Source organism: Symphodus melops (assembly GCF_947650265.1).
Source record: "Symphodus melops genome assembly, chromosome: 7".
Taxonomy (NCBI): Eukaryota; Metazoa; Chordata; class Actinopteri; order Labriformes; family Labridae; genus Symphodus; species Symphodus melops.
Genome location: NC_136697.1, coordinates 17,434,357 through 17,462,319, shown reverse-complemented (window position 1 = coordinate 17,462,319; position 27,963 = coordinate 17,434,357). Strand labels below are relative to the sequence as shown.

At 40.9% G+C, this 27,963-nt stretch overlaps 3 protein-coding genes across 5 annotated transcripts in view; 2 read left to right on the top strand and 1 right to left on the bottom strand.

Moving 5' to 3' along the window:
* The window catches only part of LOC306826316 (laminin subunit alpha-3-like), a 53,161-nt gene extending 40,586 nt beyond the window's left edge, over positions 1-12,575 (bottom strand). Inside the window, exons 1-2 of one of the 2 annotated variants that reach the window (XM_079347520.1) lie at positions 11,755-12,575; positions 11,090-11,242 (exon numbers count right to left, since the gene is read on the bottom strand). In XM_079347520.1, coding sequence (XP_079203646.1) covers positions 11,090-11,242; positions 11,755-12,012 — 411 coding nt within the window. In that variant the 5' untranslated portion in view covers positions 12,013-12,575. The remainder of the gene's footprint in view (positions 1-11,089; positions 11,243-11,754) is intronic. The other variant, XM_079347521.1, reaches the window with a different exon arrangement.
* A 477-nt stretch (positions 12,576-13,052) lies between these two features.
* On the top strand, positions 13,053-20,895 carry vps4b (vacuolar protein sorting 4 homolog B). Of its 2 annotated transcripts, XM_079347536.1 has the most exons (13): positions 13,053-13,490; positions 14,441-14,552; positions 14,715-14,815; positions 16,504-16,615; positions 16,952-17,102; positions 17,222-17,280; positions 17,397-17,516; positions 17,654-17,810; positions 17,911-18,059; positions 18,693-18,774; positions 18,860-19,079; positions 19,190-19,330; positions 19,418-20,895. In XM_079347536.1, the coding sequence occupies exons 1-13, from the start codon at positions 13,470-13,472 to the stop codon at positions 19,517-19,519; spliced, it is 1,527 nt and encodes a 508-aa protein (XP_079203662.1). In that variant the 5' UTR covers positions 13,053-13,469; the 3' UTR covers positions 19,520-20,895. The 2 variants fall into 2 exon arrangements, with proteins under 2 accessions (XP_079203662.1, XP_079203663.1); XM_079347537.1 differs by lacking the exons at positions 13,053-13,490; positions 14,441-14,552; positions 14,715-14,815 and adding an exon at positions 15,347-15,595.
* A 493-nt stretch (positions 20,896-21,388) lies between these two features.
* Positions 21,389-27,861, top strand: kdsr (3-ketodihydrosphingosine reductase). Its single transcript, XM_079347541.1, has 10 exons — positions 21,389-21,913; positions 23,194-23,283; positions 23,386-23,442; positions 23,536-23,601; positions 23,694-23,789; positions 24,279-24,470; positions 24,665-24,748; positions 24,848-24,931; positions 25,048-25,149; positions 25,234-27,861. Exons 1-10 carry the CDS (start codon positions 21,725-21,727, stop codon positions 25,351-25,353), a joined length of 1,080 nt encoding a protein of 359 aa, XP_079203667.1. The 5' UTR covers positions 21,389-21,724; the 3' UTR covers positions 25,354-27,861.
* The last annotated feature ends 102 nt before the right edge of the window (positions 27,862-27,963 follow it).

Sequence of the window (27,963 nt, the reverse complement as noted above, 5' to 3'; positions counted from 1 at the left end):
TGAGGATCTGCTCTCGGCCAGCAGCTCTGCCAATACTCTTATTTACGTTCTTGTGTGAGCCAGGGCACAACAGAAGCTTGATTGTAGCATCCATGCTACACAGAATAAATGACTTAACTGGGAATTTACCCATTGGACTGAATCCAGGTCAATGCTTCCTGTTTCTATTCTTGTAGCTACACACACAGTGTGTGGCCGAACTGGCCATTCAGCAAATGCATACAATACACCAACATTTGACTGGAATCAAGGAGTCAATATAAGAGGAGCAGGTGCAGTCGAGTTAGTAAAAGATATCAGTTAAGCCCACATCATCCACGTCTGTTCTCAGAACTCTCTATCTTCAGCTTTCATCAGAATATGCTGTCCATACAACGGCAGACAAGGATGCCAATGATTGTTTCTGCCAACACTGAGCTCTCTCTCTCTCTCTCAGGCTCATGATGCTCAGTGCAGCATGTTTCCTTTGCAGATCAACAACATCCTCATCAGGGCCTGAAAGCGGGTGACTTCAGCTTGATTGAACCATGTACAATGGAAAGGTAATTTGTGATAGTCAAAGCTCTCTTTGTTATATCCTGGCATAGAGTCGGTTTGGTTGGAATTTAAACTCTGGGACACCAACCTGCACGTGACACATGCAGAGCCAATAAAAGACCTCATCTTCACCCAACCACCACACCTTTGTTGTGTTTTTATGAGCCTACGACATCATTTTTCTCTGTGCTGGCATGCAACTGAAATCAAATATTAGGTATGTTACAAAAACAGTATCCTGCAGGCGTTTTTTTTTTTTTTTTTTACAAAAAGTCTTCTGACATTCCCTCAGGATTGTTATGATAAATAAAACTTAAAAAAACGGTGTTCTATGTAAATGAGAGCCACCTCTATCGGCCGTCTTCCCTTTGACAGGGTTGAAGGCAGGCCTGCACTCGTCTAGCATCCCTCAGCACCTTGATGAAAAACCCCGCCGGCAATTGAAACAGTCAGTCTGCCATCACTTCTGAGTGAGGCAGAGAGCTAAGCTAAAACTCAAGTCAAAGGAAAACACAAGCAAAGTCGAGCTGTGGAGTCATGGACTGCGTCAACAAGGATCCACTTTTAGCTTGATGGATATCTACTCCAAAACAAGAAGAGTTGTGGCCTCGGGTTCAAGTAATTCTTAGTCTGATGGATGGTGAGAAAGGTCAGAGCTCAGCTTAGGGATCTGTTTGGACTTGTTCTCTATAAACTTTTTTTTTTAAATCCACAAGACAAAACAAAAATCATTAGCTGTTCAAAATGCTTTGAAAAGCCTTTTTGAGTGTCCGACCTTTAAATCGCTGTCGGCGAATTTTTTTTTTTTACAAAGTAAAATGGGTTAAACTTTTCTTCCTGAACGTGACTGGGTGTGTCTTGAAGTTAATCAGAGACCACTTCCACCCACGTGCAACAGGATGTGCAGAAAAAAGACAAATGTGGCACGCCAAGCAAACAAGAAGTGGGCTGTCATCCTGTTAAAAAAAAAAAAGACTTCTATCAATAATCTGTTTCTGCTGAGGACCGGGAGGAAGTCCAGTTCACACGGGCTGCCATGACGTTAAGGGGAGGCCAGGGGAAGGGAGAAAGGGGAGTGAGAAGGGAGAGGTGGCCGGGGGTGGGGTGTGGGGGGGGGGTTGATGGTAAGAGACGTGCTGGCTGGCATGCAGACCCATCTCAGATTCCAAACATAGCGCCACATTCCCCTTCCCTCCTAATGCCCATGCAGAGCATGCCACTGCTTTCAGGAACCTGCCGCTGACAGTGACCAACAGCAGTGAAAATCTTCTCCAACACTTGTCGTGCCTACGTACGAAGACGGTGACTACAAGGGATTCTCCCACTGCCCAAGAATTATCAGTCGGGAATAATTTGGCTCCACTTCTAGTAGAAGTATTAAACCATTTGCAGCATCTTACCTGACATCAGTTACAATCCTAAATGTGAAAAATAAATTCCCTAAACTAACTTTCAAATGAGTCTGTCTGTTTGACATATCTGTGTTGACATTCTAATTCTCTGATGTTTTCTATGTAGGCCGAGATGGAAGGGAACCAAACAGTGGGGAAACTACGTGAGCATCTTTATGGGAGGTTAGGGTTAGAAATAACAAAACCTAACCTCAAAATACGATAAGAGAGTTTTACAGAAGTCGATACAAGTAGAAAAAACATCCACAGATTGATCATCAGGGAAATATTGGAAGACAGGATATGTCCCGGCAAACCTCTTCCTTTAAATTCAAGCTTGCATCTCCCACTACCTCCTGCCAGTGTAAACACACATGCTCCTGAAATACGTCCAGCACCTACGGTTCATGTTGTTTGCAGAGAGTATGAAATACGGTGATGGCACGCTAAGCACACCACACAGGATTCCAGTGGCGTACAGAGACATGAAACAGATTGACAAGCTTGTGGCGAAAACACTTGAGCAGCTTCATCCTCTGCCCCTCCCTGTATCTGCAGCCTCTGGCTTTAAACAAGGGTGTCATGCCAAGAGGTTTAGTGCAGGAGTCTGTGGGTGGGTGGGAGTTTAAAAAAAAAAAAAAAAAAAAGGTCAGGGTTTGAGTTGTGACAGGTATGAACTGTTTGACACCCACCCTCCTGCCTTCGCACCCAATCTCAAATTCCTAACCTTGACCCCCTATAATAGTGTCACATATACACAGTATAAAGTATCCAGATCTCCTCCCAGTGAACAAAACAATTTAAACACCCAGGTCTCTCATGACCAAGCACCATTTTAACAGTAGTCTATTACAATGTTTTCTTTCAACACACTTGCGTGTGAATTCATTCTGACAAAACACAAACGGACACATTCCTAAATCTGTTGACCCCTCCACCTTTTCATGCCAACTGTTGTGTTTGTGTGTGTTGTTATCTCCGCAAGGCATAAGCCTGGAAGGTGTCAAGTGTTTGGTTGTGTGTGTGCAAGTGTATGCGTAGTGTGTCTACATGTATTTCAGTCTGTCATCAGCTAAAGCCCCCCCCCCAACTAAAAGACCCATCAGCCTCGTATTTAAGCGCACATTTATGCCTTTACGATTGTGGTTGGAGTGTTTGTTGCTCTCAAGGAAGAGAATAGGGACAAAGTATACCCAAGTATTCTTTATCCTGTTTCTTCAATGGACAATTTTATTTGTCCATTATTATTATTATTATTATTATTATTATTCACGATGGACAAACATTCATGTTTGTGTTGAACTTTTCTTTATCGACATTTTCTGTAAGATTTTCATGTCTAGACAATCATCTACAACGTACAACTCCGCCATGCCTCCAATCATGCAAATGCACAATGTACTATTCTTGGACTAATCAAAACAGATCAGTTATCAAACTTCACCCCATTATAGTTTTAATAGCACAAACATAATGCTATAGAGACCCAAACCCTTTCTGTACACGTGTATTTCTAATAAAGGATTACTTAAAAGGCTCTTTGGCTTTTGGAGACAGCCTCAAGTCACTGAGTTTGAGGAACTGGAATTTTTGGCACTTTGGCTTCATAGATGCTTGGTCTATTTAAAGCGTACCTGAGGCGGTTTAAGCTAGTTATTAAACAAGCTGTGATTACCCCTGATGTCTCTGTATGGCTGACACAAGCAAACAAGACTATCAGCAACACATATTTGAAATCAACGCAAGAAACTTGTGCCGTAATGAAAGAATAAGAAACCCCTATGCCCCTCTGCCTATTTGAGATGAAGTTACATTAACTACCACATGGCCATTATAAGTTGCCACCTTCAACAGACCCAGGCTCCATTTCTGAAAGCCAGTGACTTAGTGACAACAACGATACCTACATAACCCCAACAACTGAGCCAACCACTCACATAGATCAATGGGCAGTAAAATCCAGGACAACACCTGGGTCGTCACGTGAGAACTTCCTTTCACCAGAGTTTCAGTCAATTAGTCCCACGACATCTCATGGGAGGACAGGGAGCTAAAGAATGAATATTTCTATTTTGTTATTTTTAATGCCTCTAACTGCTGTCACAGGGTAGGTGACATACGAAACAATCAAGATCATACTGAACAAAGGGCTTTTGTTTAACACTTTACAAATCAAATATCACAACAAGCAATATAGTTGACTTTTAAAAGTAACTAGAATGATGGGTTTTTTTTCTTCAGACAACACTTCATATACATGAACAGGACAAGATCAGCAAAGAGATAAGACTAACAACTGTGTCTACAGTGGGCACCAAAAACAACACAATCTGAAAGTTCCTCAGTGGAGCTTTAAGATGTTTTCAAAAAATGAATTAATATATAAGCAAATGTCTGGGTCTGTAGCAAACCGCTTATTTCCTTATTCATGGCCGAACACAACTGACATCAATAGAAAAAAAACCAATTATTTTTGAAGCTGAGAATCTTTACATTAGTGGAATAACAAGTTCTGGTCCACTAAAGCATCATCATACAGGATGAATAAATCCTGCTTTTGTATTCTTCACTGCCCATTTTGACTGTAACATAGTGTAATCAAATCCTGCTTCCTCATCAGTGATTCCCTCTGCATTGACCTTTGTAACTGGGTAAATGTTAGGCTGTGGGTGGGCAAAGGTTAAGGTAAGAGTGAACACGTCTCAAAGGTGGAAACAGACTTCCACACTAAACCAGGAGGGAAATTTGAAAGACCACTTAGATAAGCCTTTTGGAAAGCCTTACGCCACCTTTTTTTTATTGAATCTGGAGGCTGTGGTGGAAGAGCGAATGTAATAAGTAAGATTCAACTCTCATCTGTTTAAAAGAGGTTTTATTCTGCATTGTAGGTGACTAAAACCTTCAATACACTACTGTCGTCACACACACACACACACACACACACACACACTTGTATAAAGTAGTGGCCACTGACAGCTGATGCACAATGTGCGATCCTGAGAGTGATTAATGTGCACTCTTAAGCGTGAACTGACCCAGTGCTGATGTCTGTACTTATCCTCTAACTTGCCCATGCATCATGGTATCGAGCTGTAGAGTCGTGTTGCAGAGAAGAAGAAGAAAAAAAAAAGATTTCATAAAAGGCCAGATTGCGTGACCCTTTGCCAGTTTTTCTCATTTCTGTGCCTGCCATATTTCTAATCTCATTGTGTTGATTAAATGAAGTGTGTGTAAAAGGACTAGTTAGGAATTTCTCACAGCCTCTTGATAAGGTGCTAAGGGTCTAATACATGTATTGTCTTTGATTTCATAATCCATGACTTTGATACTGAAATGATGTTATTTATTGCCTTGAGAGCAGGTGCAGTGTGCCACCATGACACAATGAGATGTATAGATAGAGGATATAATGACTCCATCCACAGATAAAGATAATATTGTCCTTTTTTAGTTGAACTGAAATGTTACTTTTGCTCAAGTGATTCTTATCAGAGTATTGTATTTGCCACATTTCAGATTGCATGCATGACAGATAAAAAAAAAAATAAAAAAAATGAAAGTCACATGAAACGTCCAGATACAGGAAGGATAAATTCAGCTGCACAATCAGCAGCTACATCAGAAGAGGAGCTTCTGATTGTCTGTAGCTGCATGAGGGCAGAACTGCACGTCTGCCTTATTTAGCATCTACCTTTACTGAGCACCCACTCCATGAAACATCAAGCATGCACCCTTATGGGGCATAATTCAAACACACATGCACAAGCTTGCATGATGAACAGGTGCATGCTGGAGCTCATGCTCCTAATCATTTCTTCAGGGGTGACTTGAGTTTGCTTTTGAACTTTTAGCTTCAGTGATGTGCTTTAGCTTGAGTCATCTTCATGATTTTTTTTTTTTTTTTTTTTTTTTAATTTGGTGCAATAATGTGACAAACTACATGCTCATGTTGTTTTCGACAATACATCTGTGTGGCAATTCTAATTAAATGTTTGAAAATTTTGGGGAGCTCAGCCGGACAGAGATGGTCAAGAGACTGGTGGTCAGATTCACTGAGAATGATCAGGCCATGAAGATGAACTTACAGAAGATTGGGCAAGATAATTCTTTACACAAAATGGCATTGTATCAGGTGAGTATACGGTACAGACAGCGAGGTCTGTCCTCAGCTTTATTTTGTGCTTGTGGATGCAGCCACTGTACAGCCGAGTTTGTGTTAATGCATCTTTGTGTTGTCCGCTTCCATTATATCTTATTCTGCTGGGGACTCTATACAAAAGAAGCCAATATTGAAAATCCTAATCCTTCTGAAGAGCCCCACATAGCCAAGAGGACAAGATCTAAAGTGAGATCAGAGTCCTGACAGATAGAAGCCATCTGAGCGTGCTCCTGCGAGTCTGATGTGAGATCAAAGGAATGCAATTTAAAAGGAGAGGAGGCATCTCCTTCTGTCGAGGCAGCTCAGGCCTGCCAGACAGACGGGGCACACTGCAGCCCTGTGACAATGCAATGTACAACTGTTTGTCTTTGTGCAACAGGTGGGCGGGGGGAAGGGGGCGAGGGCGAGTCCGGTGTATTTCACTCTGTCTCCATGACAGAATTAGTTATGTGGTAACAAAGAAAGGTTGGCAAAAAAAGTCACAAGAGAGTTGAAGGTGTAACGGAAAACACAGTGCACGCAGGTTCCTACTTGTTAGAAGTCTTTACATTGTTCATGCTCGGGGCGCAGCTGCTTAGGAATTCCCTTTTTCCAGCACTTATCACATATTTGCCTATTTATAATGTCATATTATCATAAAAGCCTAAGAAGAATTGAAAAAGGCTAGAAAGTAAGGATTAATTTCTGAGGGTTATCGAGTGTTTATATGAGTTCATGTGTTTTCCTTTTTTAAGTCTCCTCCAAGACTTGAGCACAACATTAAAGTAAAAATAAACTTCAGGGTTTCTATACAATAAGTGTAGGACTCAGTAGATTACTTCCTTCCACCTCTTTAAATGACCTGCATATTTGCCTGTTTGACAAGTAAGCCTGCAAAGAGGTGTGATGCTCTCCATGAAACAGCCCTGTCAATTAGGCGCCGGGAAAACTCCTGCCCTCGCTACCCATTGCATCGATGTCTGCGTCAGTAAACATGTGAGCCCTGATTAGCATTTCCATGTATGAGCTGGTGAGGAGGGCCATGAAAAGGTGAACAGATCCCACATTAAGCCCCACAAGCTCCAGATTTAGGATGAACTTCAGTCCAAACGACGGGCTGCTATGAGCCTAACTAGCGTGAAGTTGCTGTGAGTGGAGTTGTAAATATCTGGCGCCTCGGGCAGCCCTGCTAAAGAAAGGTACTTACATCAGCTCCATCGTCACAACTGTAGGAAGAGACGTGGCCATTCATGTCTCCGGGGTCTGACTGAGCATGCTGTATGACTAAATCTTTATAACCAAGAATGTTTTTAACACTACAAATGTGCCTATAAGTTGTCTAAGATTGTTTAGGCTGCATACTTGAATCACATGACATTTCTATTTTGGCCACAGCATACCAATCGGTTGCATAATTTGGAAGAATCCAGCCATGTTTAATCAATCCATGTGCACAAGGTCATGTATGCACGCAAGCGAGCATCATGCATGGTTGTGTTTTGAGTTCCAAGATAAAGGGCAGGGAAAGTGGAGGGGTTTAGCATTAAACGTGTGTGTTTGTGTGGGTGTTTTCTGTTGAAGTACTTTCTCACCACCAAATTACACCACCTCTTCATTTCCATGCATTTTGTTAAGTGAAAAGAGAGGGCTATTTCACTTTCAGAGGGGCTTCAAAAAGAAGCAAACCTCTGTGAGAGTCTGAGAGCACAGAAAGGATGTCACACAATACGGCCGAGGAGGGTTTGGACACAAAAGGGGGCGACGGCTGCAAATAAAACATTCAAACCAACTTTGGTGGGAGGTGGACTCCTCAGAAAGGGGATTAGGGTTCCAGGGGAATGTCTCTAAAAATTGAGCTCTTGGAAGCTTCGTCTCTTGGTGATTGCAAAAGTTTGCACCGTGCCAGAGACACTGCACTAAATCTGAAGCAGACCCATCTCCAAGTTTAGATTGTCAAATGTGCTTATTTACATCTCCGAGAAAATAAAAGGCATAAAAACCCAACATTACAATCTGTTGGGCAAAAATATCCTACAAATCATTCCAAAACAACAATTATGTTTTGCAATTTGTCCTTTTAGAGTCACAAAACCAAAAATCCATCAACAACACAATAAACACCTGTCATCAACAGCAATAATCCCCAGCTTTAAATTTAGAGTAAAAATACCACTTCAGTCCCTTGGTCATCAATCCATCCAACTAATCAGACCTTATTTTAAACCAATATTGTGTCCGATGTTGATTCAGTGCCTAATACGGAGCAACCAAAGGCAGCTCAGTCTCATCAGTTTGGAGACAGACAGCAGTAAGCCTCGCTATGTTTGACTCACATGCTCTACTCTGGGCTCACTCAGGCAGACAAGCACATGTGGTCAGGGCTCCTAAAATACATTCCCCAGAAGAAGAAGAAAAAAAAAAGTGACCGGTATTCTGATCCATGGTGTAGATGTTTACCAGAACAATGGCTTGCCTACTGTGTCCCCAAAATAGTTTAACGACTGGGCAAAAGTTCCCGGAAATGTCACCAATATCTTGGTGGGAAGAGGTGTACAACACATTTATAATATAGAAGCAACGAGACGTGTTAGTTCTTGGAGAGATGCACGTGTTTGTCGAAACAAATAGTAAGGCTATAAACATACACAGCAAAAACTATAAAGTATTTGCAAATGTAAACTTTTTGACATGATAATGGTGCTAGATTGAGTATCAGGGGATCAATAAAGTCACTGGAATGCATCCCTCGGGGTTACATAAATGTCTATACTAACAATTTATGGTCGTCTCTCCTCTAGCTGATGACATGTGTTTACGACTCAAAAATGTCTCTTTATGGAATCTTAAGGTAAGCAGGAGTTCTCCAGAACAAATAGAATTCAATCACCTGTGGACAAAGAATGTCTGAGGAGTCAAAATAAATCAGTCTGGACCAAAGTAGTGAACCAAAATGTCACTACTGGCGCTTTAAATGTAATGTTCCGAGGTGCTGATGATGTATCTCAGTTGGCAGAGCAGGGACTCCGTGTAAAGAGGCAAAAAGTTAATCACACTTCTTCCGCTCAGTTTTTCTGGTTTTAAACAATCCTCAGACAAAACGGAAACGACTCCATCAAAAAAAAAGAAAAAAAAGGCCTCTCTCTTTGAACCTCAGCATTATAACATAAACATCAAGTCTACCATTTTCTAATACGTCAACTGAGTGCTGTATAGAACAGAAAAGCCACCTGCATAGGTCTTGAAAGAAACCACAAACCCATTCAGAGGCTTCTCACCCTCATATTTCATTGAACACATCATTTATCCTCTGGATTTGAAAAGCTATCAAAGCTTCACATGGAAAAGTCAACAGGCAACTCTAGTCCTGTCTTAGATAATTCATGATCTTACATTTGCAGGAAGGAGAAAAGAAATAAAGGAAGGCACCGACAGGAAATCACAAATACTGTAGCTGCCTTTATTTTAAGCGATATTGTATTCAGTCATATTCATACAAGTCGAGCCTTACTTTTTCTTAAGTTAGGCTTTCCTCTTTCCTTTAAAGACATCTTCTTGGAACGCTGGTGGCACAGTGGTTAGTGTGCACGTCCCATATGGAGGCTATAGTTCTCAACGCAGCCGTCCCAGGTTGGAATCCAACCTGTGGCTCCTTTACCGCATGACAATCCCCCCTCTCTCTCTCTCCCTGATTTCCATCTCTAGCCACTGTCCAATCGCTCCAATAAAGACACAAAAGGCCGGAAAATAAAGAGGATTTCTTATTTATTTTATTGCCTTTTACTAGTAAATAAAAATGATACGCTGAAGATGCCAACTGATTACTTTGTAGTTTATCCTCACGGACTCAGTTGTTCTTTACCAAAGCTAATCTGCTTCACAGAAAACGCTACAAGGTTTCAGAACAAAAACAACCATATGGCTTAAAAAGCAATAGAGGCAGGTGAGCATTGTTTACAGTCATGGTGGTTGCATGTGAAGAGAAAAATGTGTGTGACAGGTGTGTGTGTGTGTGTGTGTGTGTGGTTGAGCCAGGGGTGTTGTGAGGGATAGCAGTGTTGTGTGGATGGTAGCCATTGTCAGAGATCTAGCCACGCTCCTTTTAGCACACCGTAATGCAATAATGCTGCTTTCACCGCTCCCAAATAAACTGAGCATTACCACGTATTAAAGTCAGACATCCCTGAAGGTCCTGCATGTGTCCATCCTCTATGTCAAGACTATATTTAGCCGTGTGGGATCTCTGCTCAGCCCAGTCTGTCTAAAAGCAGAAGCAGAAAAGCTGCCACCCATTGTCAGACACAGCACCCACAGGCAGGCAAATATGCAACACGTGCGAATAGAAGCGCCTTTATTGCTCCCTCTCTTTGTAGTCCATTTCAAAAAAACTAGTTAAAACCCTCCTCAAGAGATCCAATCCTCCACCTGCACTCCTCGAATCTGCTTTCACATCCTTCTGATCCCTAATCCCAAGACAGAATTCCTCTCCTTCCTCACAGTGGATAATTCACCGTGAGGTGCAATTTTATGGGCTGTGAGTCAAACTCCTGTTGGAGACATGGGTCGTGATGGAGGCCTTTTCTCCTGCCAAAAGGGCGTGAATCTGATTCCTGGCACGCATCCAACTGCAGCTCATTAATCACATGATCACATGATCACTGTTGGCTGAGGTGATGAGGCTCAAACTGAAAATAATGTCATGTAACACGTTTTGGGGTACTTGTAAATGAAACAACATCTGTCAAACAACTATTTTTATAAGAGTTCTGTATATCCACAAGAGGTATTTGGTAGCAGCAGCCGAAGAAAAGTCAAAATATGCTAAGCAAAAATAGGTCAAGGTTCCATTTTACAGCAGTAAAGATGCCCACAAAGCATTAAGGAAGAGAGAAAACACTTTCATTCTCTCCCTTCTTCAACATCCAGGTGCAACATTTTCCTGTCACCACACAGCAGTCATTACTCACAATGCAGGCAGCGGCAGGTAAACAGCTGTTCACGGCACATTAAGGTATGATAATCTCACCTGTCCAAGGTCCAAGGTGACATCCACTTCATTGTAAACCATTCCCCTGGAGAGAGGAGGGCTCTGCCACCACCGCTCCGTCCCATCGATAGCATTGGTCACAGGATGGGCTTTGCTCGGGTCAAGCACATTGCAGTAGTCACAGAACTGACCCTGGAGGGTGTTAAATTGTTGGTATTAAGAGACATACACAGCCAAATAATGTCAGCAACCTACATGCAGGTGAAAATGAAAGCGAGGCACCGGCAGATATTTAACTTGATGTAAAAGTAAAACTTGGTGTTTGTGTGCAGAACAAATCGCTGTTCTTACAGTAGTAGAGGGACTTTCAGTGAAACTCCTTAGGGTGCCAATGCACTTCTGAAAAGACATTTCCTGAACAGAACTTAAATACAATGGTGTAAAACTGTTTCTGGCAGTTGTTCAACGTTGTCATGGTGGGCAGAACTGTCAGGTCTTATACAAAGAAAAAGAGTTATAAGGGACCATATTCGGATATGGTCTAAATATCCAGACATATGTAACAGTTATATACTTACCGGTAATAGCCTAAAATGTAAATTGTATAATGTACAAACAACTACGTGTTTACAAATACAGTGCTACATAATGTTGTGATTCACCTTCGAGGATGTAGCAAAAAAAAAACACACCAGGTTTCTTACCTGTATATTCTGAGTAAAGACTCCGGTGGCTGGTCCTCCAACTAGTTTACAGTATAAATCATTCCTCGGTGTCCCAGCCTCATCCTGACCGCAGGTTGCTGTGGCAGAGATACTCGCTCCAAGAGCGAGGTTGAAATACGGAGGACTCAAACTAAAACCGGTTTCTTGTCCATTTGTTCCCCTGAAAAGTGTTAATGAAAAAGTAAAAAGTAGAGCGAGGAGATGAGCTCTCCTCCACTCTCTCGCCATATTCCACATTAAAGATCCCAGTAAATGCTGAGAGCAACACGCAGCGTGCAGGTCTTGTCATCTATAGATCTCCATAAAAAAAAAATACACCTAATGGGCAGCGCGAGGCACTTTCAGTAGGACTGCACGTTCGCCGAAGTCAGTGACAAAGCTCTGATTTGATCTGTGTTCTCTTTCCGCCACATGTTTCCAAACCAACAACGCCAATTCCCCCTTTGCCTTAGCAAACTGTGCGCCACACCGCAACTATCAGGTGTCAGACTGTCGACGGTCTGGGCTCGATGCTAATCCACCACTGAGCAGGGCCAAAGGTCTCCCATCACAGTTTGTACAGCGTCACCCAGCTGCACGCCTGAATTATTTTTCTTTAAAGGGTTTAGGAATCTCTCGCATTCAAGTAAAAGCTATAACAGCCACATTTGAATTATATTGCCTGCGTAAAGAGATAGAACACGTTTTGTTATTCCTAAAAGTAATACCAAGTATTCTAAAAGTCATTTCAAAAGACAACGTTCATGGTTTTGCAGCATTTTTCTTTAAAAAAAAAAATACAAAGTAGACAAACCTAGGCTATAGGCAGAAGTGAAAACTATTAAACGGTTGTTTTTTTTGTGTGTGTGTGTGTGGGGGGGGGTTATGCTATTGGAAATTGGTGCTCTAGGCAAAACAAGTACAATAACAAACATACATTTTAAAGTAGGCTACACACACATGTATCATGAAATGATTGCAAAGTGGGACTTTTCACGACACAATAAATTAAACTTAATACGCTAAATGTATATTTTATAAGCACATTTAAAATATTATGGCCTTAAAAGCTGTATTTTGAAATGTAGTATCTTAGATATTACTCAAACTTGATATTTGAAATTATTATGCTGGGTCCTTCGAGCTTTACAATTGAAGATCCAGACCTCTTGGTTCCGGGTTCCTTTATTTTTTTTTACATTGGTCGTGTGGCGCCCTCTAGTGGATGTGTCAGACACCCGGTTATCTAACGAGGGGATTTTCAGCATTCAACTAAAGTCGCGTCTATTACATGTCACTTTGCTGCATGTAATAAAAAAAGCCACCATATTGTGTTACAAGGAAAACCACACTTTTCTGTCATGTTTCGCGAATGTGATTTCTGGCAATGTCTACCGACTCTAAAAGTGTTACATACTGTCAGTCTTACGGCCATTTCAACAATGGCTCAGCACTTTCATTGTCTGTAACTTGTACAACAACAAATAAGCGCCGTGACTCACTGACAGGAGGGTTTCGGCATCGTTACCATTCCTCGGACTGGGCAGGCTCTCTCTGAGACGGTGTGACAGATCTGAGGGAGTGATTAACAAACAGGAACTTGTTGTGCGCTGTGGTTATACAGTGACATAGCCTACATACGAGTAAGAAGCCGAAGCGAAACCGGTGGGCAGCACGGTGTGACTGTTTATTTTTAAACTCTAACAGGACTCCATATGGAGCCAACGAATCTACAGGTAAGATCAACTTTCCTTTTAACACTTTGTAAGACGGTCCTCGGGGTGTTGTTTCATTTAGTAGGCTCGCCGTGGGTTTTGTGTAATTTTGACAAAACTTGGGATTAAGCCTAACTGTCTGTCTCTCTCTCTCTCTCTCGCTCTCTCTCTCTCTCTCTCTCTCTCTCTAAATGTGTTTTTGTGCTTATTCAAAATGACTTGATGTGTTTAAGTCAAGTATATAAAAGTAAGCAGTTCGCAGTTTGAATGCAGCATCCACTGGGTCATTTTTTCCATATGCTCATTTTATTCCATGACTGTTTCTCAACTCCATAGACTCAACGTTAAACTGTGAACATTTATTTCCTCTTCATACTAGGTTTTAAACTTCTTATGCTATATTTATCAGTAGTATGCTAAACCCTAAGATACCAGTCAGTCAATGTCACTATGTTTTAATTAAAGAAATCTTGTGCTACTGAAGTACGCTGTAAGGCAAGTGCAACACAACATTTCTGCTGCAAGGAGGATAAATAAATCATTTGATCACGTCGGAGCTTTTCACTGACACACACAGTCAATTACTTATTGCACTTCGGTAAGTGAATGCATGTGGATGTGTGTAAAGCGAATCATGACATGTAAGCACCCTGAGAATACTAAAGGCGACAGGGCTTTATAAATGTAGTCCATTCAGCAGATACTTTTTCTAACCTCAATGTTGGCAAATGTTTATTTAACAACACTAAATAAAAACTTGCAGGGCCATTTAGACATTGTTACATTATGCCTTTTTTCTATAGTATCAATTAAATCACTGAATTGAAATAATTTCTAACAGTCAAGGCTCTAGTTTCATGTGATCAACAAAGTTATTGTTTCAGCGGGTGTATTATATTAAACTGACATCTTAGTAAATAAAGCATTTTATATATTTTTTAGTATTGGCTGATGTAGATTTGTTTTTACAGAAAGCTATTGCAGTGGCACAGAAGGCCTCGCAGGAAGACGAAGCTGGGAACTATGAAGAGGCAATACGCTCCTACCAACACGCTGTAAAATACTTTCTTCATATTGTAAAACGTATGTGACTACAAACTACACTAAACCACATAAGTACAGTAAATGCTGAATTTCAGGTCACCCTAACAGCATGCACAGGTGCTTCCATGCACACAATCATTAATGTAAGGAAGACTTAATTGAATCAGAATGATAATACATGAATGCACGTCTTCTCATCAGGTGAACCCCAAGGTAAAGATGGCAACCAGAAGATCAGAGATAAATGCAAACTATACCTGGACCGAGTGGAGGAACTACAAGAGTACCTAGAGAAGAAAGAGGTTGCTTGAAGAATCAAATTTATAATTTTGCTGTTATTTTTGTAATAATTATAGCATAGCTTTGAGGCAGTGCTGATAGGCCACATCATGAGTGGACTGAATATTTAGAAACTTAATTTAAGTGCATGATAATGCTTAATGTCAGAATGAACATGTTAAAGTTCATTCATACTCTCATACTGTGTTTTTAATGTGAAGGCTTTTAGAGACTGTACTAAAAGTAGTGTGTGGGCTATATATGACTACTAAACCAAGAAACCAACTTGTAAGCCATGTAAACAACAAACAAGGAAAACAGAGCAAAACAAATTTAGGTAACACAATGGACACAACCAGCAGGCAAATGTGATGCTAACTTTTCTGTTCATATCTTCACGTTATCCCATTTATTTTAAATCGTAACTTAAAAAAACAGGGTAAAACGTCGAAAACCAGAGAGTAGAGTCCATTGAAAACCGATCTTTTCTTTGGGTTTCTAGGATTTGAAGTTCATTATTTTTACCCCAACCTGTACTGTACCAAGCCTACGTCTTGACGTCATCACATTCCGTACACGCAAGACTCGACTTCTCAATGCGGAAGTTTGGTCCTCGGTCTACTCGGGAGCGATCCAAGAAACGAAAACAAGCTTCTTGAAAACATCGAGAGAAGGACTTAAAGTCAAATTTAAGGTTAAATTCGACGCAGTTGGTTTAAAAGTAGTTTCCTCAAAGTGCCACTGTACTTTTTCGATTATTGGACGAGTGACCAGCCCTTATGGCTACCAACAATAATTTACAGGTAAGTTGTCTTAAACGGGTTAATACTTTGACAGATGACGAGAATGTAGGATACATTTCACGAGTACTTCACAAAAGTTGACGATCGACATTTCTGTTCTTCTTCGTTGAATGATTTTAGGTGAAACAATGTTTTGTATACGGTGTTACAGCATCGTTTCTATAATTAGCTGCTAAAGTAGCATTGTTAGCTAACTTAGCTAACGCGAATTGGACAGTGACTGTCAGCCACAAAAAGTACAAAAAAACAGAGACACGGTGACCCACAATCTATGTGTTACAACAAGCTGGTTCTTTCTATCACAAATGTCACATAGATGCAGTTAAATGGTAACTCATGTACAATGAGCACGCATTGACGAAGAAGGCAGCTAATGGGATTAATGTTGCTATCTGCTAACTGGTATGATCTGACGTCTTCAAAATAAACATCTATCTGCATCTTCAAAAGGAAAACAAAACATCGAGTATTACATTTAGTGCAGGTTGTGTTACAGGCACGACCTGTGTTTAAGCTAACTGGATATGTTTTATATCACTGGTAACTAAAAGGAAGTGAAAGAAAACTGATGAAGGCTTGAGTCGAGCATGATGTCGGAACAAAAGTACCGACATCAATATTATCCAAAAACATAATGATAATAGCTATATTTCAGAAGTTTTCCTGTAATTGACATATCTGTTGAAGTGTCTGTCACACCAGCGCCATTACCTCTATAACTATGCTTATGTTTCAGATTTTTTTTTTCACTTTACACTGTATGTGTTGATCAGTACCTCATAGATAGATACTCTATTGATCCCGAGGGAAATTGGTTTGTTCGTAACCCTTTTAGTTGGCTATTTTCCTGTTTTGCAACCTACAAGTGTAAGTACGAGTAATATGGTTTTGCATGTCTATTATTTCAGAAAGCGATTGATCTTGCCAGCAAGGCGGCTCAGGAGGATAAAGCCCAGAACTATGAGGAGGCTCTGCGCCTGTACCAAGCTGCCGTGCAGTACTTTCTCCATGTGGTGAAATGTATGTCGTAATGCAAAACATTAGCAATAAGAGTGTTTCTGCTGTCTGAAAATCACTTTTGATTTGTCACAACAGGAATAGAAGTCTTATAGAAATAGTCTTTATTCACACGTTTGTTGTGGGCCATATTTGGAGTGACCTTAGAGTGGTGATATAAAATAAGGTAAACGCGTTATTGATAAACATTAGGTGTGACCTTTTTTCAAGACCAAGTAGGTAACAAATCAGTCAAATAAGACTGATGTTTAAATGCAGAGGAAAATGATGTCTCTCTTGGCAATGAATACTCTATACTGAACTACTTTTGTGGATCCCTTTTTCTACTTTTTCTGGCAGATGAAGCCCAGGGGGACAAAGCAAGACAGAGCATCCGGGCAAAATGTGTCGAATACTTGGACAGAGCAGAGAAGTTGAAGGAGTATCTAAAGAAGAAAGAGAAAGCTCCTCCCGCGAAGCCTGTCAAAGAGTCACAGTCTGATGACAAAGGGTGTGTGTTTGGGTGGGGCAGATCTGTCCATGTGTTCCCATTCAGACCAGGAAAAAAACATCAGTGTTCTTTTGAAATATATAGAACAATAGAATACTATAATGTGTTTATGCTTCCAGGAATGAAAGCGATGAAGGGGATGATCCAGAGAAAAAGAAGTTCCAGAACCAGCTCTCAGGTTTGTTATATTTTAGAGGCTATTATATTTTCTGCAGACCTGTTTTTTTAATATAAAAACTTGTTTGTTAAGTAAGTAATTTTTAAGAATCCTAAGTAGTTTTCCCTGTTTTCCAGGTGCAATCGTCATGGAGAAACCAAACATCAAATGGAACGACGTTGCCGGTTTAGAGGGAGCCAAGGAGGCACTCAAAGAAGCCGTTATTCTCCCGATCAAATTCCCCCACCTTTTCACAGGTACAAAAAAATTCCTGTTTCTGTTACTTACTGTTGCTGCAGTTTTGTACATTAAACAGTTGTTTAAGAGTCATTGGTCGTTTCTATAAGTAGTTTTTATAAGTAAAGACTTATTTACCTCTTTGCTTAAATGACAGGAAAGAGAACTCCATGGAGAGGGATCTTGCTCTTTGGACCTCCCGGTACAGGAAAGTCCTATCTGGCTAAAGCTGTGGCTACAGAGGCAAACAACTCCACCTTCTTCTCCATCTCCTCATCTGATCTTGTCTCCAAATGGCTGGGAGAGAGTGAAAAGTAAATCACAATTAGAGCTTCAAAAACTTGGGTTTAGCATAAAAGAACATTCTGACACATGTTGGTATTCATTTTAAACTTTTCTTCTTTTGCTGCCTAGGTTGGTGAAGAATCTTTTTAGCCTTGCAAGGGAGCACAAGCCCTCTATCATCTTCATCGACGAGATCGACTCCCTGTGTGGCTCGAGAAGTGAGAACGAGAGTGAGGCTGCTCGCCGTATTAAGACAGAATTCCTGGTTCAGATGCAAGGTAGGTCGTTGATTACTGAATATTGTGATACATTTAAATAAATGTATACATTTAAATAAATGTATACTCACAGTACAATATTTTAAACTGTCCCAACTGTTAAATAGTTTCACGCTAACCTAGTAGCAGCTTTAAGATAGCACGTTAATGCCCCTTTTTTACCCCTCATCTGTAGTGTCAAAACAAAATTGGGAAGTGACAGTGGAGCTTCTCAATGTGAAGTAAATCTTTGATGCTGAAATGTTTTCCTGTTGCATTCAGTCATTCCTGACAATTCTCCACGTGCCTCCTAAATTCTCATTGAAGATGTTGTAGATCCTTAGCATGGTGGAGATAGTATGCACGAACTGGTCACACCCATTAACATGCGTCAGAGCAGATAAGCTCTCTGACAGGTGAGAGAAAAAAAAGCTGCTGTGACATCACTGATTGAGGTGTGTCACAAAGTGCAACTCCGTTTAAGTATGAATACCAACAGTGACGTTAAGAGTAAAGGGAAACTGAAGTCAGTGTCTTCAACTGTTCAATCCAAAATATATGTAACATTTGGCCACTGATCTGTAGATATCAAGTGAAAATTGTTGTCTGGAAGTCACATTTATTTACAGTGATTTTTTTTCATGTGTTTTGCAGGTGTGGGAAATGACAATGAAGGGATTCTTGTACTTGGGGCCACAAATATCCCGTGGACCCTCGACTCAGCCATCAGGAGAAGGTAACGGTTACCACTTGATAATACATGTTTTTAACTATGTTGTCATGTAATTGTGCTCACAATCCACCATTCATGCTCTTGTTAGATTTGAGAAGAGGATCTACATCCCACTGCCTGAGGAGCATGCCCGCTCCTTTATGTTCAAGCTCCACCTGGGCTCCACACCCACCAGTCTCTCTGACTCTGATTTTGTCACTCTGGGAAAGAAGACGTGCGGTTACTCAGGAGCTGATGTCAGCATCATTGTCAGAGATGCTTTGATGCAGCCTGTGCGAAAGGTCCAATCAGCAACCCACTTCAAACGGGTACGTCTTTTAAAATAACTGTTGTTTTATTATACTTCTGTGAAAAAAATAACGTGTTGCAGCCTTGTAACTGCGTGGTTCCTTTCTTCTTATTCTTTTGATCAAACAAGGTACGGGGTCCATCACGAACCGACCCTAACGCTATCATAGACGACCTCTTGACTCCCTGCTCACCTGGCGATCCCAACGCCATTGAAATGACATGGATGGAGGTCCCTGGGGAGAAATTACTAGAACCTGTAGTATGCATGGTAAGGACCACTATATTAAACACTATTTTAAATGGATGTATGTACAAGTCCTCCCTTTAATATTACATTTGTATTCCCTCTTTACAGTCTGACATGATGAGGTCTCTGGCCAACACAAAGCCAACAGTCAATGAGCAAGATCTGGAAAAACTGAAAAAATTCACAGAGGACTTTGGACAGGAGGGTTAGAGGGGACGATTGGTCCAAAGCAAAGGAATTCTGATTGTCTCTCTTTATGTTTCTCTCTCTGTCAAATAGTAATCAATCACTTGGCCTGTTGGTTCACTAAACAGTAAGCAAGATTACTGCTCTGTTTTGCCAATCTGATAGCCACACAAGGTGAAGAACTTAGTTTTATCTGATTTTCACCATTTTCCAAAGACTTTAAGACTTTCCATCTGCAGCTGGCCTTATTAAATAGCACTATGATATAGGGAATTAAGTTTGACATATGTACCAAAGGTATTGATTTTCAGAATACCCAAGGGACTTTTGGAAACGTGGCAGTAAATCATGACACAATATGAGAATGAGGCTATTAAAATCAAGATAATTTTAGTCAGGACTCGCTCTTGTGTCCTTACTTGCGAGTAAGAAAAAAAATCTTACTTGACCAATAAATACCCCTCATATATTTAATATGAAAACAAGCATTTTGGAATGTATTCTGCTCTTGGTGGAGTGATAAAATATTGGGCTGGGCGAGTGACTTCATTGAGGTGAAATGTGTTTTTTCCAAGAAGCAGAATATTTAGAGTTTCAAGCCAGATACTCAGGATGAGCTGCATTTAGCCCTGTAGAAATGTGGTTTGTTTATCCGCTTTCCTTCTAAAGGACAGTTGTATTTGTTTACACATTGGTCATTAGAATTTAACACGTCTGCAAGGGTTGATCACCAAGACCAGCATCATTTTACAAAGACTCAATAGCTTTGAATTCCCTCTTCACTCAGCTCATGGTTTCCTTTTGCATTTGCTATATATTTAGGTTTCGTAACTATCCATAGGCTTTGCTAATTGTGCTTATGAGAAATTGGGGAGGAAAAAAAACAACATAGCCTCATATTGAGATACAGTCGCATTGCAAATTTTGTAAAAAAAAAAAAAAAAGTGGGAACACTGATGACTCATGTTCAGAGATCTTCTTGTATTCTTTACAACATAAGAATGCATCTCTAAACATGAGCTATAAGGAGCCACGAGTGGCAGTGTGCATTATGTGCCTTCAAGAAAGCCTTCTCAGTTTGCAAAATTATTTTGTCTATTTCTAAATCGATCATACTGCTTATGTATCCAGAACTATGTCACTACACCTAAGACATGTATAATACTTGCACATTTCATGTGTACTCTTATAGAGACTGTATACGACTGTACTCTTCTACTCTTAATATTTGAAAACTGTCATTACTGAGTTTTGATGGGGAACATCTTTTACTTAACTGTAAATGTCTATACATATATCTGACTTTTGAACCTTTTCTTCATGGAGAGGTCGCCCACTCCTAAGATTTTCAGTTTTTTCATTTTTATGATGTAAATAAAAGTTTAAAGCTACATAATAAAGCCTTTTGTTTTTGGAGCAAAGTCATGATTTGCCTTGAAAGGTATTTATTAAGAGGCAAAGGTTTGTCAATAAAGCTTTTAAAACATTGTTTACGGTCTTTAAAAGTTGAAGGTGGCCGGTAGGGTATGAAAGCAAATAAGATGCATTATTTTATTTTAACAGCCGCTGAATGTTAAAAATGAAAATTTAAACGCCATTGAATTATTTTACTTTGAAAACCATGCATCTGATGTTATTTGTCCTGAAATCACCTAGTTCAAGATTTTTAATTGTCACATACTCGTACAGATACGCAGTAAAATGTAAGAGGTTAAAATTCGGATCCAAAAATTCAAGTGCCATAATTCCACTAACACACAAAAAAAAAAAGATTCAGGTTGCTCATTCATGTATCACAGTTGTGGGTGTGGTGAAGAAGTGCTTACTGAAACATACTGGAAACGGATGCGACGAATGAGAGAGTGTTGCATTATGGGAGTTGCAGTTAATGCTGCCTTAAGCAGGGTTATGTTCCTATGAAACACGTCAGGCTTCTGAACTACAAGTACCATGCGTGACCGTTAATGTCCGTTTAGAGTGCACAGTTCGATTTGTTTTGGTTTCTGCAGACTGCTTTGTCACGGGGAGCCAAGGTCCGCCGCCGTACTGCAACCTGGCCCTTATCCTGCCTCTGGTTCGCTGTCAGACCCCGGTTCAGCCCCTCCTCCGCCCTCTGTGTTTCGCCCATCTCTCTCTTAAGGGCCGCCGCCAGCCTCGTAGCGCCGTTATCGGACCCCAGACGCTGGCCTGCTAGTTAGCAAACAGGCTAACGATTGCTATTTTTCACCCATGTCCTCTGAAGAAGCGTTGAGCTCAACGATCACGGATTGGATTTTCATCAATTCCTGGTGGCTTCTCCTGCCGTTCATCATGCTCCTCGTAGTTGCTGCCTTTATTGTTGCCTTTGTGCTGTTGTTATACATGATATCGCCTCTTATAAGCCCCAAACCTCTGAAACTCAACGGGGCCCACGTCGTGGTAAGTGCACCAGTCTGCTAACTTTTACTGTAAAGCTGTAACGGGTTTGTCAACGTTTTCTAACGCTCACTCATGCAGAATTTAAGCTAGCTGAGTTAGAGTTAAAAAGTTCGTGAACGCCAAAGTGAGTCACAAGTTCTTCAGGGATTTTATTGTTAATTTTGAAGCTATAAACGGGCTCAACTGCCCATTACGAGACCTTAAAATGTTTGTTCATCTCGCTTCAAGTCATACACTGGTCTAACTTACAACCATGATGTTTAGAACACGCTCGATGTAATAATTGCAATTTTAACATTTTCTGGAAGCGCTGACATCTTTTTAAGGCAGGTCGTTTTTGCCTGGACATGTAAAGGTGAAACTGTTCACCTCTAACCTGTTTTACTCCACTGCCTCGACCATCAGTTCTCTCTGCCAAGGACATGAGACGAACAGAAAAGCAGCCTTGAAGAAAGACAAAACACTCATCAAGAATCACATCTGAGGATAGACCTACAGATGAGGGGTATCCACCTACCTTCGACCCCCCCCCCCCCCATCAACACATGTGAAGTCTCACTGCCCTTGCCCCCTCACCAACCTGATCAGATCACCATCTCTCTCTCCCCCACCTGGAGTTCACTGACCAGATGAAGAAGCTGATCAATGCTAGATTAAAAAGTACTCCTTGTAATAAGTCCCCACCCCCCCCCATCCCTTTGCGGGTGAATCATGTTTTGTCTCCTCAGCTTGATGAGGATGTAATGCAGAATGTTACAAGGTCAAACAGATGTGTTTTGGGTCCAGGCTGCGAGGATATCATGACTCTCTCCAGGATAAGGTCCCTGCACGTCAGAAGGCTCTAAAATCTCTGCGATGGTAGAAGAAAAGAGAGAACTGCCAAGAAACAAACGGCAGTTGTGATGTTGCAAACGTAGCATCTTTTCCTTTTGATCCACAGCCTGTCCCAGAAAATGTAGCGTCTAGGAGCCTAAAGCTGGCTCTATTAAACATTACATCACTGGCAGGGAAATCATTGTTAATCAATGATTTTATTATTGAGCACTAGCTTGATTTTATGTTTTAAACTGATGTTTTGCATGAAGCACTTTGAATTTAATTTTACAATATAGTGCTGGGCTGTATTGGTGTATCTCGCAAACTGTCAAATGTGTCTATGGGCTCCTCTATAATAATGCAGATGTTAGTATTACCACACCAGGACTTGCTTGTATCTCTAAGTGCCCAACTTTTTTCCATATTGATAGGTAACTGCTTATCTTCCCATTTCGCTTTTCCAGGTGACTGGAGGCTCAAGTGGGATTGGTAAAAGTATTGCAGTTGAGTGCTACAAGCAAGGAGCATTCATCACCTTGGTGGCACGGGATGAGGTCAGCATCAAACAAAATCAACCAACCATACATGTTTTGAAATAGTCTATACATCAGTGCAAACTGTACACTCTTTGGTGTTAAAAAGTCTTTTACTCTTAGGCAAAATTGCTTCAAGCGAAGAAAGAGGTGGAGAAGTTTGCCATCAATGACAAGCAGGTATGGGTTTCTCTCAGATATTTTTTTTCTGGCTCCTGCTGTGGCTACTTACATTCATACATGCAATTGCAATGAAAATGTGTCTCTCTTCAGGTGGTTCTCTGCATATCGGTGGATGTTTCCAGTGATTATAGCCAGGTGGAAAGTGTGATAAAACAGGTAAGGTTACCGTCTTAGCAACCGTGGAACATCTGAGAGTCCATTAATAATTTGTTGCAGAAGTAATGAATTGGCTTTTACCTGCCATGCAGGCCCAAGAGAAGCTGGGACCAGTCGATATGTTGGTGAACTGCGCTGGAACTTCTGTTTCTGCAAAGTTTGAGGACATGGAAGTGGATCGTTTTAAAGTAGGTACCTGAAAGTCCATGTGAGACACAACTGTTTAGTCGGCAGTCTTTGTCCAGTACTTGTGCAGTTTGGATTAATTATTTTCCTGTCTGGTATTTACATCTAAGTAATTAAAAGTGCAAAAATTAGAAGAGGAGATATATATATATATATATATATATATATATATATATATATATATATATATATATATTTTTATTTTTTTTTATAAAAGATTGTATTAGACATGCTGTACTTTTCTATTTTATAAATGACTAAATGGGATTAAAGAAAATTTAAATGATCCTTTCTTTCCCTTTTACAATTGAGAAAATACTGACAATCTATTTTCTGGGTAATACTTCATAAAAGTAGAAATAAGTATATCATATAAACCGTGTCAGAGTTGTGTTTGGGGGATGTGTAGCTGCCGTAATTTAGCGCTGCACTGGGCAAAATCATAGTATTACAGTATGTGTGAATTTAGTTTTTTTTTTTGTTGTGAACAGAAACTGATGGAAGTGAACTACCTGGGCAGCGTTTACCCGACCCGGGCCGTCATTACCACGATGAAGGAGCGGCGAATGGGCCGCATCATGTTTGTGTCCTCCCAAGCAGGACAGGTCGGCCTGTTTGGGTACACCGCCTACTCTCCATCCAAGTTTGCCCTGCGTGGCTTAGCAGAGTCGCTGCAGATGGAGGTGAGCTTCCATCCTCCAATAAATCCATGAACACATTTCTACTGCACCCTGGACAAACTAACTGCTAAAACATCTCTGTTACAGAGTATTTCATAGAAATGATTTTGGTATCTACTGTTTTGCTCTTATGTATCCTTGTAACATTACTCTTACTAACGGAGGATACGGATGGACGTTGTGTTCTTTCACTTCAGATAAAGCCATACAATATCTATGTGACTGTGGCCTACCCCCCTGATACTGACACTCCAGGATTGGCTGAAGAAAACAAGGCAAAGGTAAACATCTCGGTAACGCATGAAATAAAATATGACTCCTCTTACAATAAAGCCTCCCCATTCAAAGCTCCACTCTTCCCTATTCTTTTCCCTTCTCAGCCTCTAGAGACCAAGTTAATCTCCGAAACATCTGGCGTTTGCCAACCAGAGCAAGTGGCCAAAATCATTGTTCGGGACGCGGTGGTAAGAAGCTAAAAGTGGGCCACGGGGCTTTTTGTCGAGTTGCAAACAGCAGCAGCAGAATGATTTTGGAAGTTGACGTACAACAGGTTACAAATCTTTCCTTTTTGTTTTTGTAGCAGGGGAACTTCAACAGCTCTGTGGGACCTGATGGTTACATGCTGTCAGCCCTCACCTGTGGAATGTCACCCGTCACCTCCATCACAGAAGGTCTCCAACAGGTGAAAACCCCACGCACCGCACTGTTCACCCAGCCACAGCATTATTGCCGCATTTATTTCATGCCCAATTTATCCTTTTGTCAGATTGTGACCATGGGTTTGTTTCGGACCATCGCCCTCTTCTACCTTGGAAGTTTTGACAGCATCGTGCGCCGCTGCATGATTCAGAGGGAGCAGTCGAAAGCAGCTGACAAGAGAGAGTAACGGCAGCCTTACCCTGCCACACACACACACACACACACATACAGTCCAGTGCCCCTTCACCTCCACCCCTAACCCTTTTACCACAAACTTTCCCTTCCCTGTCCTTCAACTGTACCAGTGCACAACCGAAGACTGAAAACAGGCAAAACTTTGAGTGTATTTCTGGTATCAAGCTAACAGGTGCGGTGACAGATGTCTACTCTTTTCTTGTCCTTTTGATTTCAATGTTCAGTAGATTCCATAATTATTTTGACATTCCTTCTCCGAGCGTTTCAGTGGATGTGTCCTCCTGCTTCTAGACTTACGAGATGAGAGAGAAGGCAGACTGAATATCCCACAGTCGTTTTAAAAGTAGGGTGGGTTTTTTTTATGTAGAGGCATGACTAGTACCTCTACATGCAGAGTGCAGTGTTGTCGTTTTTATATAGTTGTTGATTTTGTCATGGACAAGAGAAGCAGCAGGTAGCCTGTCTGACCGGTTGTGCCAAATATGGCTCGAAGTTCTTTCTCACCTGGGGCTAAACTGAAAACCAGAATGGTAACTCAGCTTTTGTCACATTGTTACATGTAGTTCAATACTAAGTCCACCTTGAAAAAAGAATGTCACTGAATAAGGCCCCCTTCCTTTCTAACTTTTCATACCACAAGTCTTTGCGGGCAAAGCACCTTCCTGTTTGACTGAGTGGCCTCTGTGTTTGCAACATGAGTTTTGTTGATGATGTGGGTTGTTTCGCTATAGTTGCGTGCGTTTGCGTGTGTTAACCAAGTCAAGATGTGATCCAGCTGTACTCTTCAGTGATAACTGAGCGATGGAGAAAGTTTTCAAATGTGAAAAGTGTGATTTCACAAGATGATATTCAAAAATGTTAGATGCACCGTTGGGGTAAGGAGGTCTGGTTGCCCTGTGTGCTACAACTGTGTCTGCGTGTCTGTGTCTGCTGTGACTGAGCCTGCGGAGAAAAAAAAGCCATTCAATTTTGTAGTCTTGGGAACAAAAATCCTTCCCCCCCCCCCCCCCCCATAATCCCATTTTATTCCAATAAGAAAGAAAAGCAGGTACTATGGGTCAGAAGCCATGATGATGGGGGGGGGGGGGGGAACATGAGTGAAATCATACAACACTGGTAATTCCATTTCAAACCTGTGAATTTGACCAAGTTTAAATACTTGAACGAAAGCGTATAGTTTTGCATGCAGTTTTATGTGGAAGTGCACATTTAAAGCCACCCCAGACAAGATCCAAGTGGGATCCACAATCTGTCCGAGGTGGTGTAAGTCAGGGCAGGGCAGGGCAGGGCTCGCTGGTTCGAGTCCCTGTCAGTCTAGTGGGGGGTGGGGGCGCTAGAGATTTGTTTTAAATAAAGGCAAAAAAAAAAGAGGGACTGGCGTGCTTGTGACCTGCTGTCATCCTGGCGTGCACAGTCAGGGTTTTGTAGCTCCCTCATGACATTATTGAATCCCTCCTGATGTCGTTCAAGCCTTGAAAAGTCTTGTATTTGTTGTATTTTTTCATTAAGAGGTAGAAAAGTACTGTGTCGTTGACTTTTGCAAGTCTTCCTTTGGTCCATCACAAACGGGGAGAATGTACTTTATTACAAAGCGTACAAATCAGAACAGAGGAAGATTATTTTTAAATACGCCAATATTTGAATGCCAAAACGTGTTATGACAATTTCTGTGGATGCAATGCATTTCTTTGAGATTTATTTCAATGTTGCTGCTCCGATGATCTCATAGTTAGCTTGTTTAAGCTGTGGAGCCGTGTGGGGACCCATTCTCAGCCTTAAGACGTGACTACTGATGAAGCTAATGCTACAGGTATAAACCTGTCCACAGAATAATGTGGCTTAATCCACATGTTTACTAGTTCATTTAATTCTTCGTCTTTTCAAGTTTTGAGTGTAAAATGCCAGCTGTTCTTCTTGTGTATTTTTGTCATTTTACAGTGTTTGTATGACAAGAAGAAGCCTTACTGTTATCCAAAATATGAAAGTGAGAATGGATGACTCGCGTCTGAAGATGTTCTCATTTGATATTGGTTAAAGGCACTCTTTCCTGCACTCAAGAGCTTTTCCTAATTGTGCATTTATTGCAATCAAATGTCCTGTTTTATCTTGAGGTAGCAACACGTACAGTAGGTAATAGAATATGTAGCCCATATGAAAGCAGTTCTGTTCTAACATTTTAAATTGAATCTTTGAGCTATGCAAAAGAAGCCTATGCTTACAGTTTGTAGGAACACGACGTCGAGGTATATAAGTTCTGTAACAGTCACGCTATTTCCCCCTGATTAAAGGTGTCTTCATCGGATGTGTAAGTTCTCGCGTATTGAACATGAAAGTCATAGTTACTCTTTTTAACTTGTTTTTTGTGATTTTTATTTTCTGCCAAAAAAAACTGAACACCTTCACCTTGTGTGCCATTGAAAGAAAATGTGAGAAGTGGAACGTTTCTTTGTCTTATTTTCTTACATGATATACTAAATAAATACCTGTGGACAAAAACAAACTAGTCTGAAACATTTACTTAGTGACTTGAATTGTCTTCTTTCTTTGCTTTGCTTCTATGCTTGCGCTACTCCCTATGATTTAAGACTGTCTGTGGAAATGT

What these genes read in the sequence shown, in the direction of transcription:
- vps4b (XM_079347536.1), top strand. Translation starts at nt 13,470, where the DNA reads ATGGAGCCAACGAATCTACAG. An exon ending in CTTTCTTCATATTGTAAAAC is followed by an intron (nt 14,553 to 14,714) that starts GTATGTGACTAC and finishes TCTTCTCATCAG; the next exon opens with GTGAACCCCAAGGTAAAGAT. An exon ending in TCACAGTCTGATGACAAAGG is followed by an intron (nt 17,103 to 17,221) that starts GTGTGTGTTTGG and finishes TTATGCTTCCAG; the next exon opens with GAATGAAAGCGATGAAGGGG.
- kdsr (XM_079347541.1), top strand. Translation starts at nt 21,725, where the DNA reads ATGTCCTCTGAAGAAGCGTTGAGCTCAACGATCACGGATTGGATTTTC. An exon ending in TCAACGGGGCCCACGTCGTG is followed by an intron (nt 21,914 to 23,193) that starts GTAAGTGCACCA and finishes TCGCTTTTCCAG; the next exon opens with GTGACTGGAGGCTCAAGTGG. An exon ending in TCATTGTTCGGGACGCGGTG is followed by an intron (nt 24,932 to 25,047) that starts GTAAGAAGCTAA and finishes TTGTTTTTGTAG; the next exon opens with CAGGGGAACTTCAACAGCTC.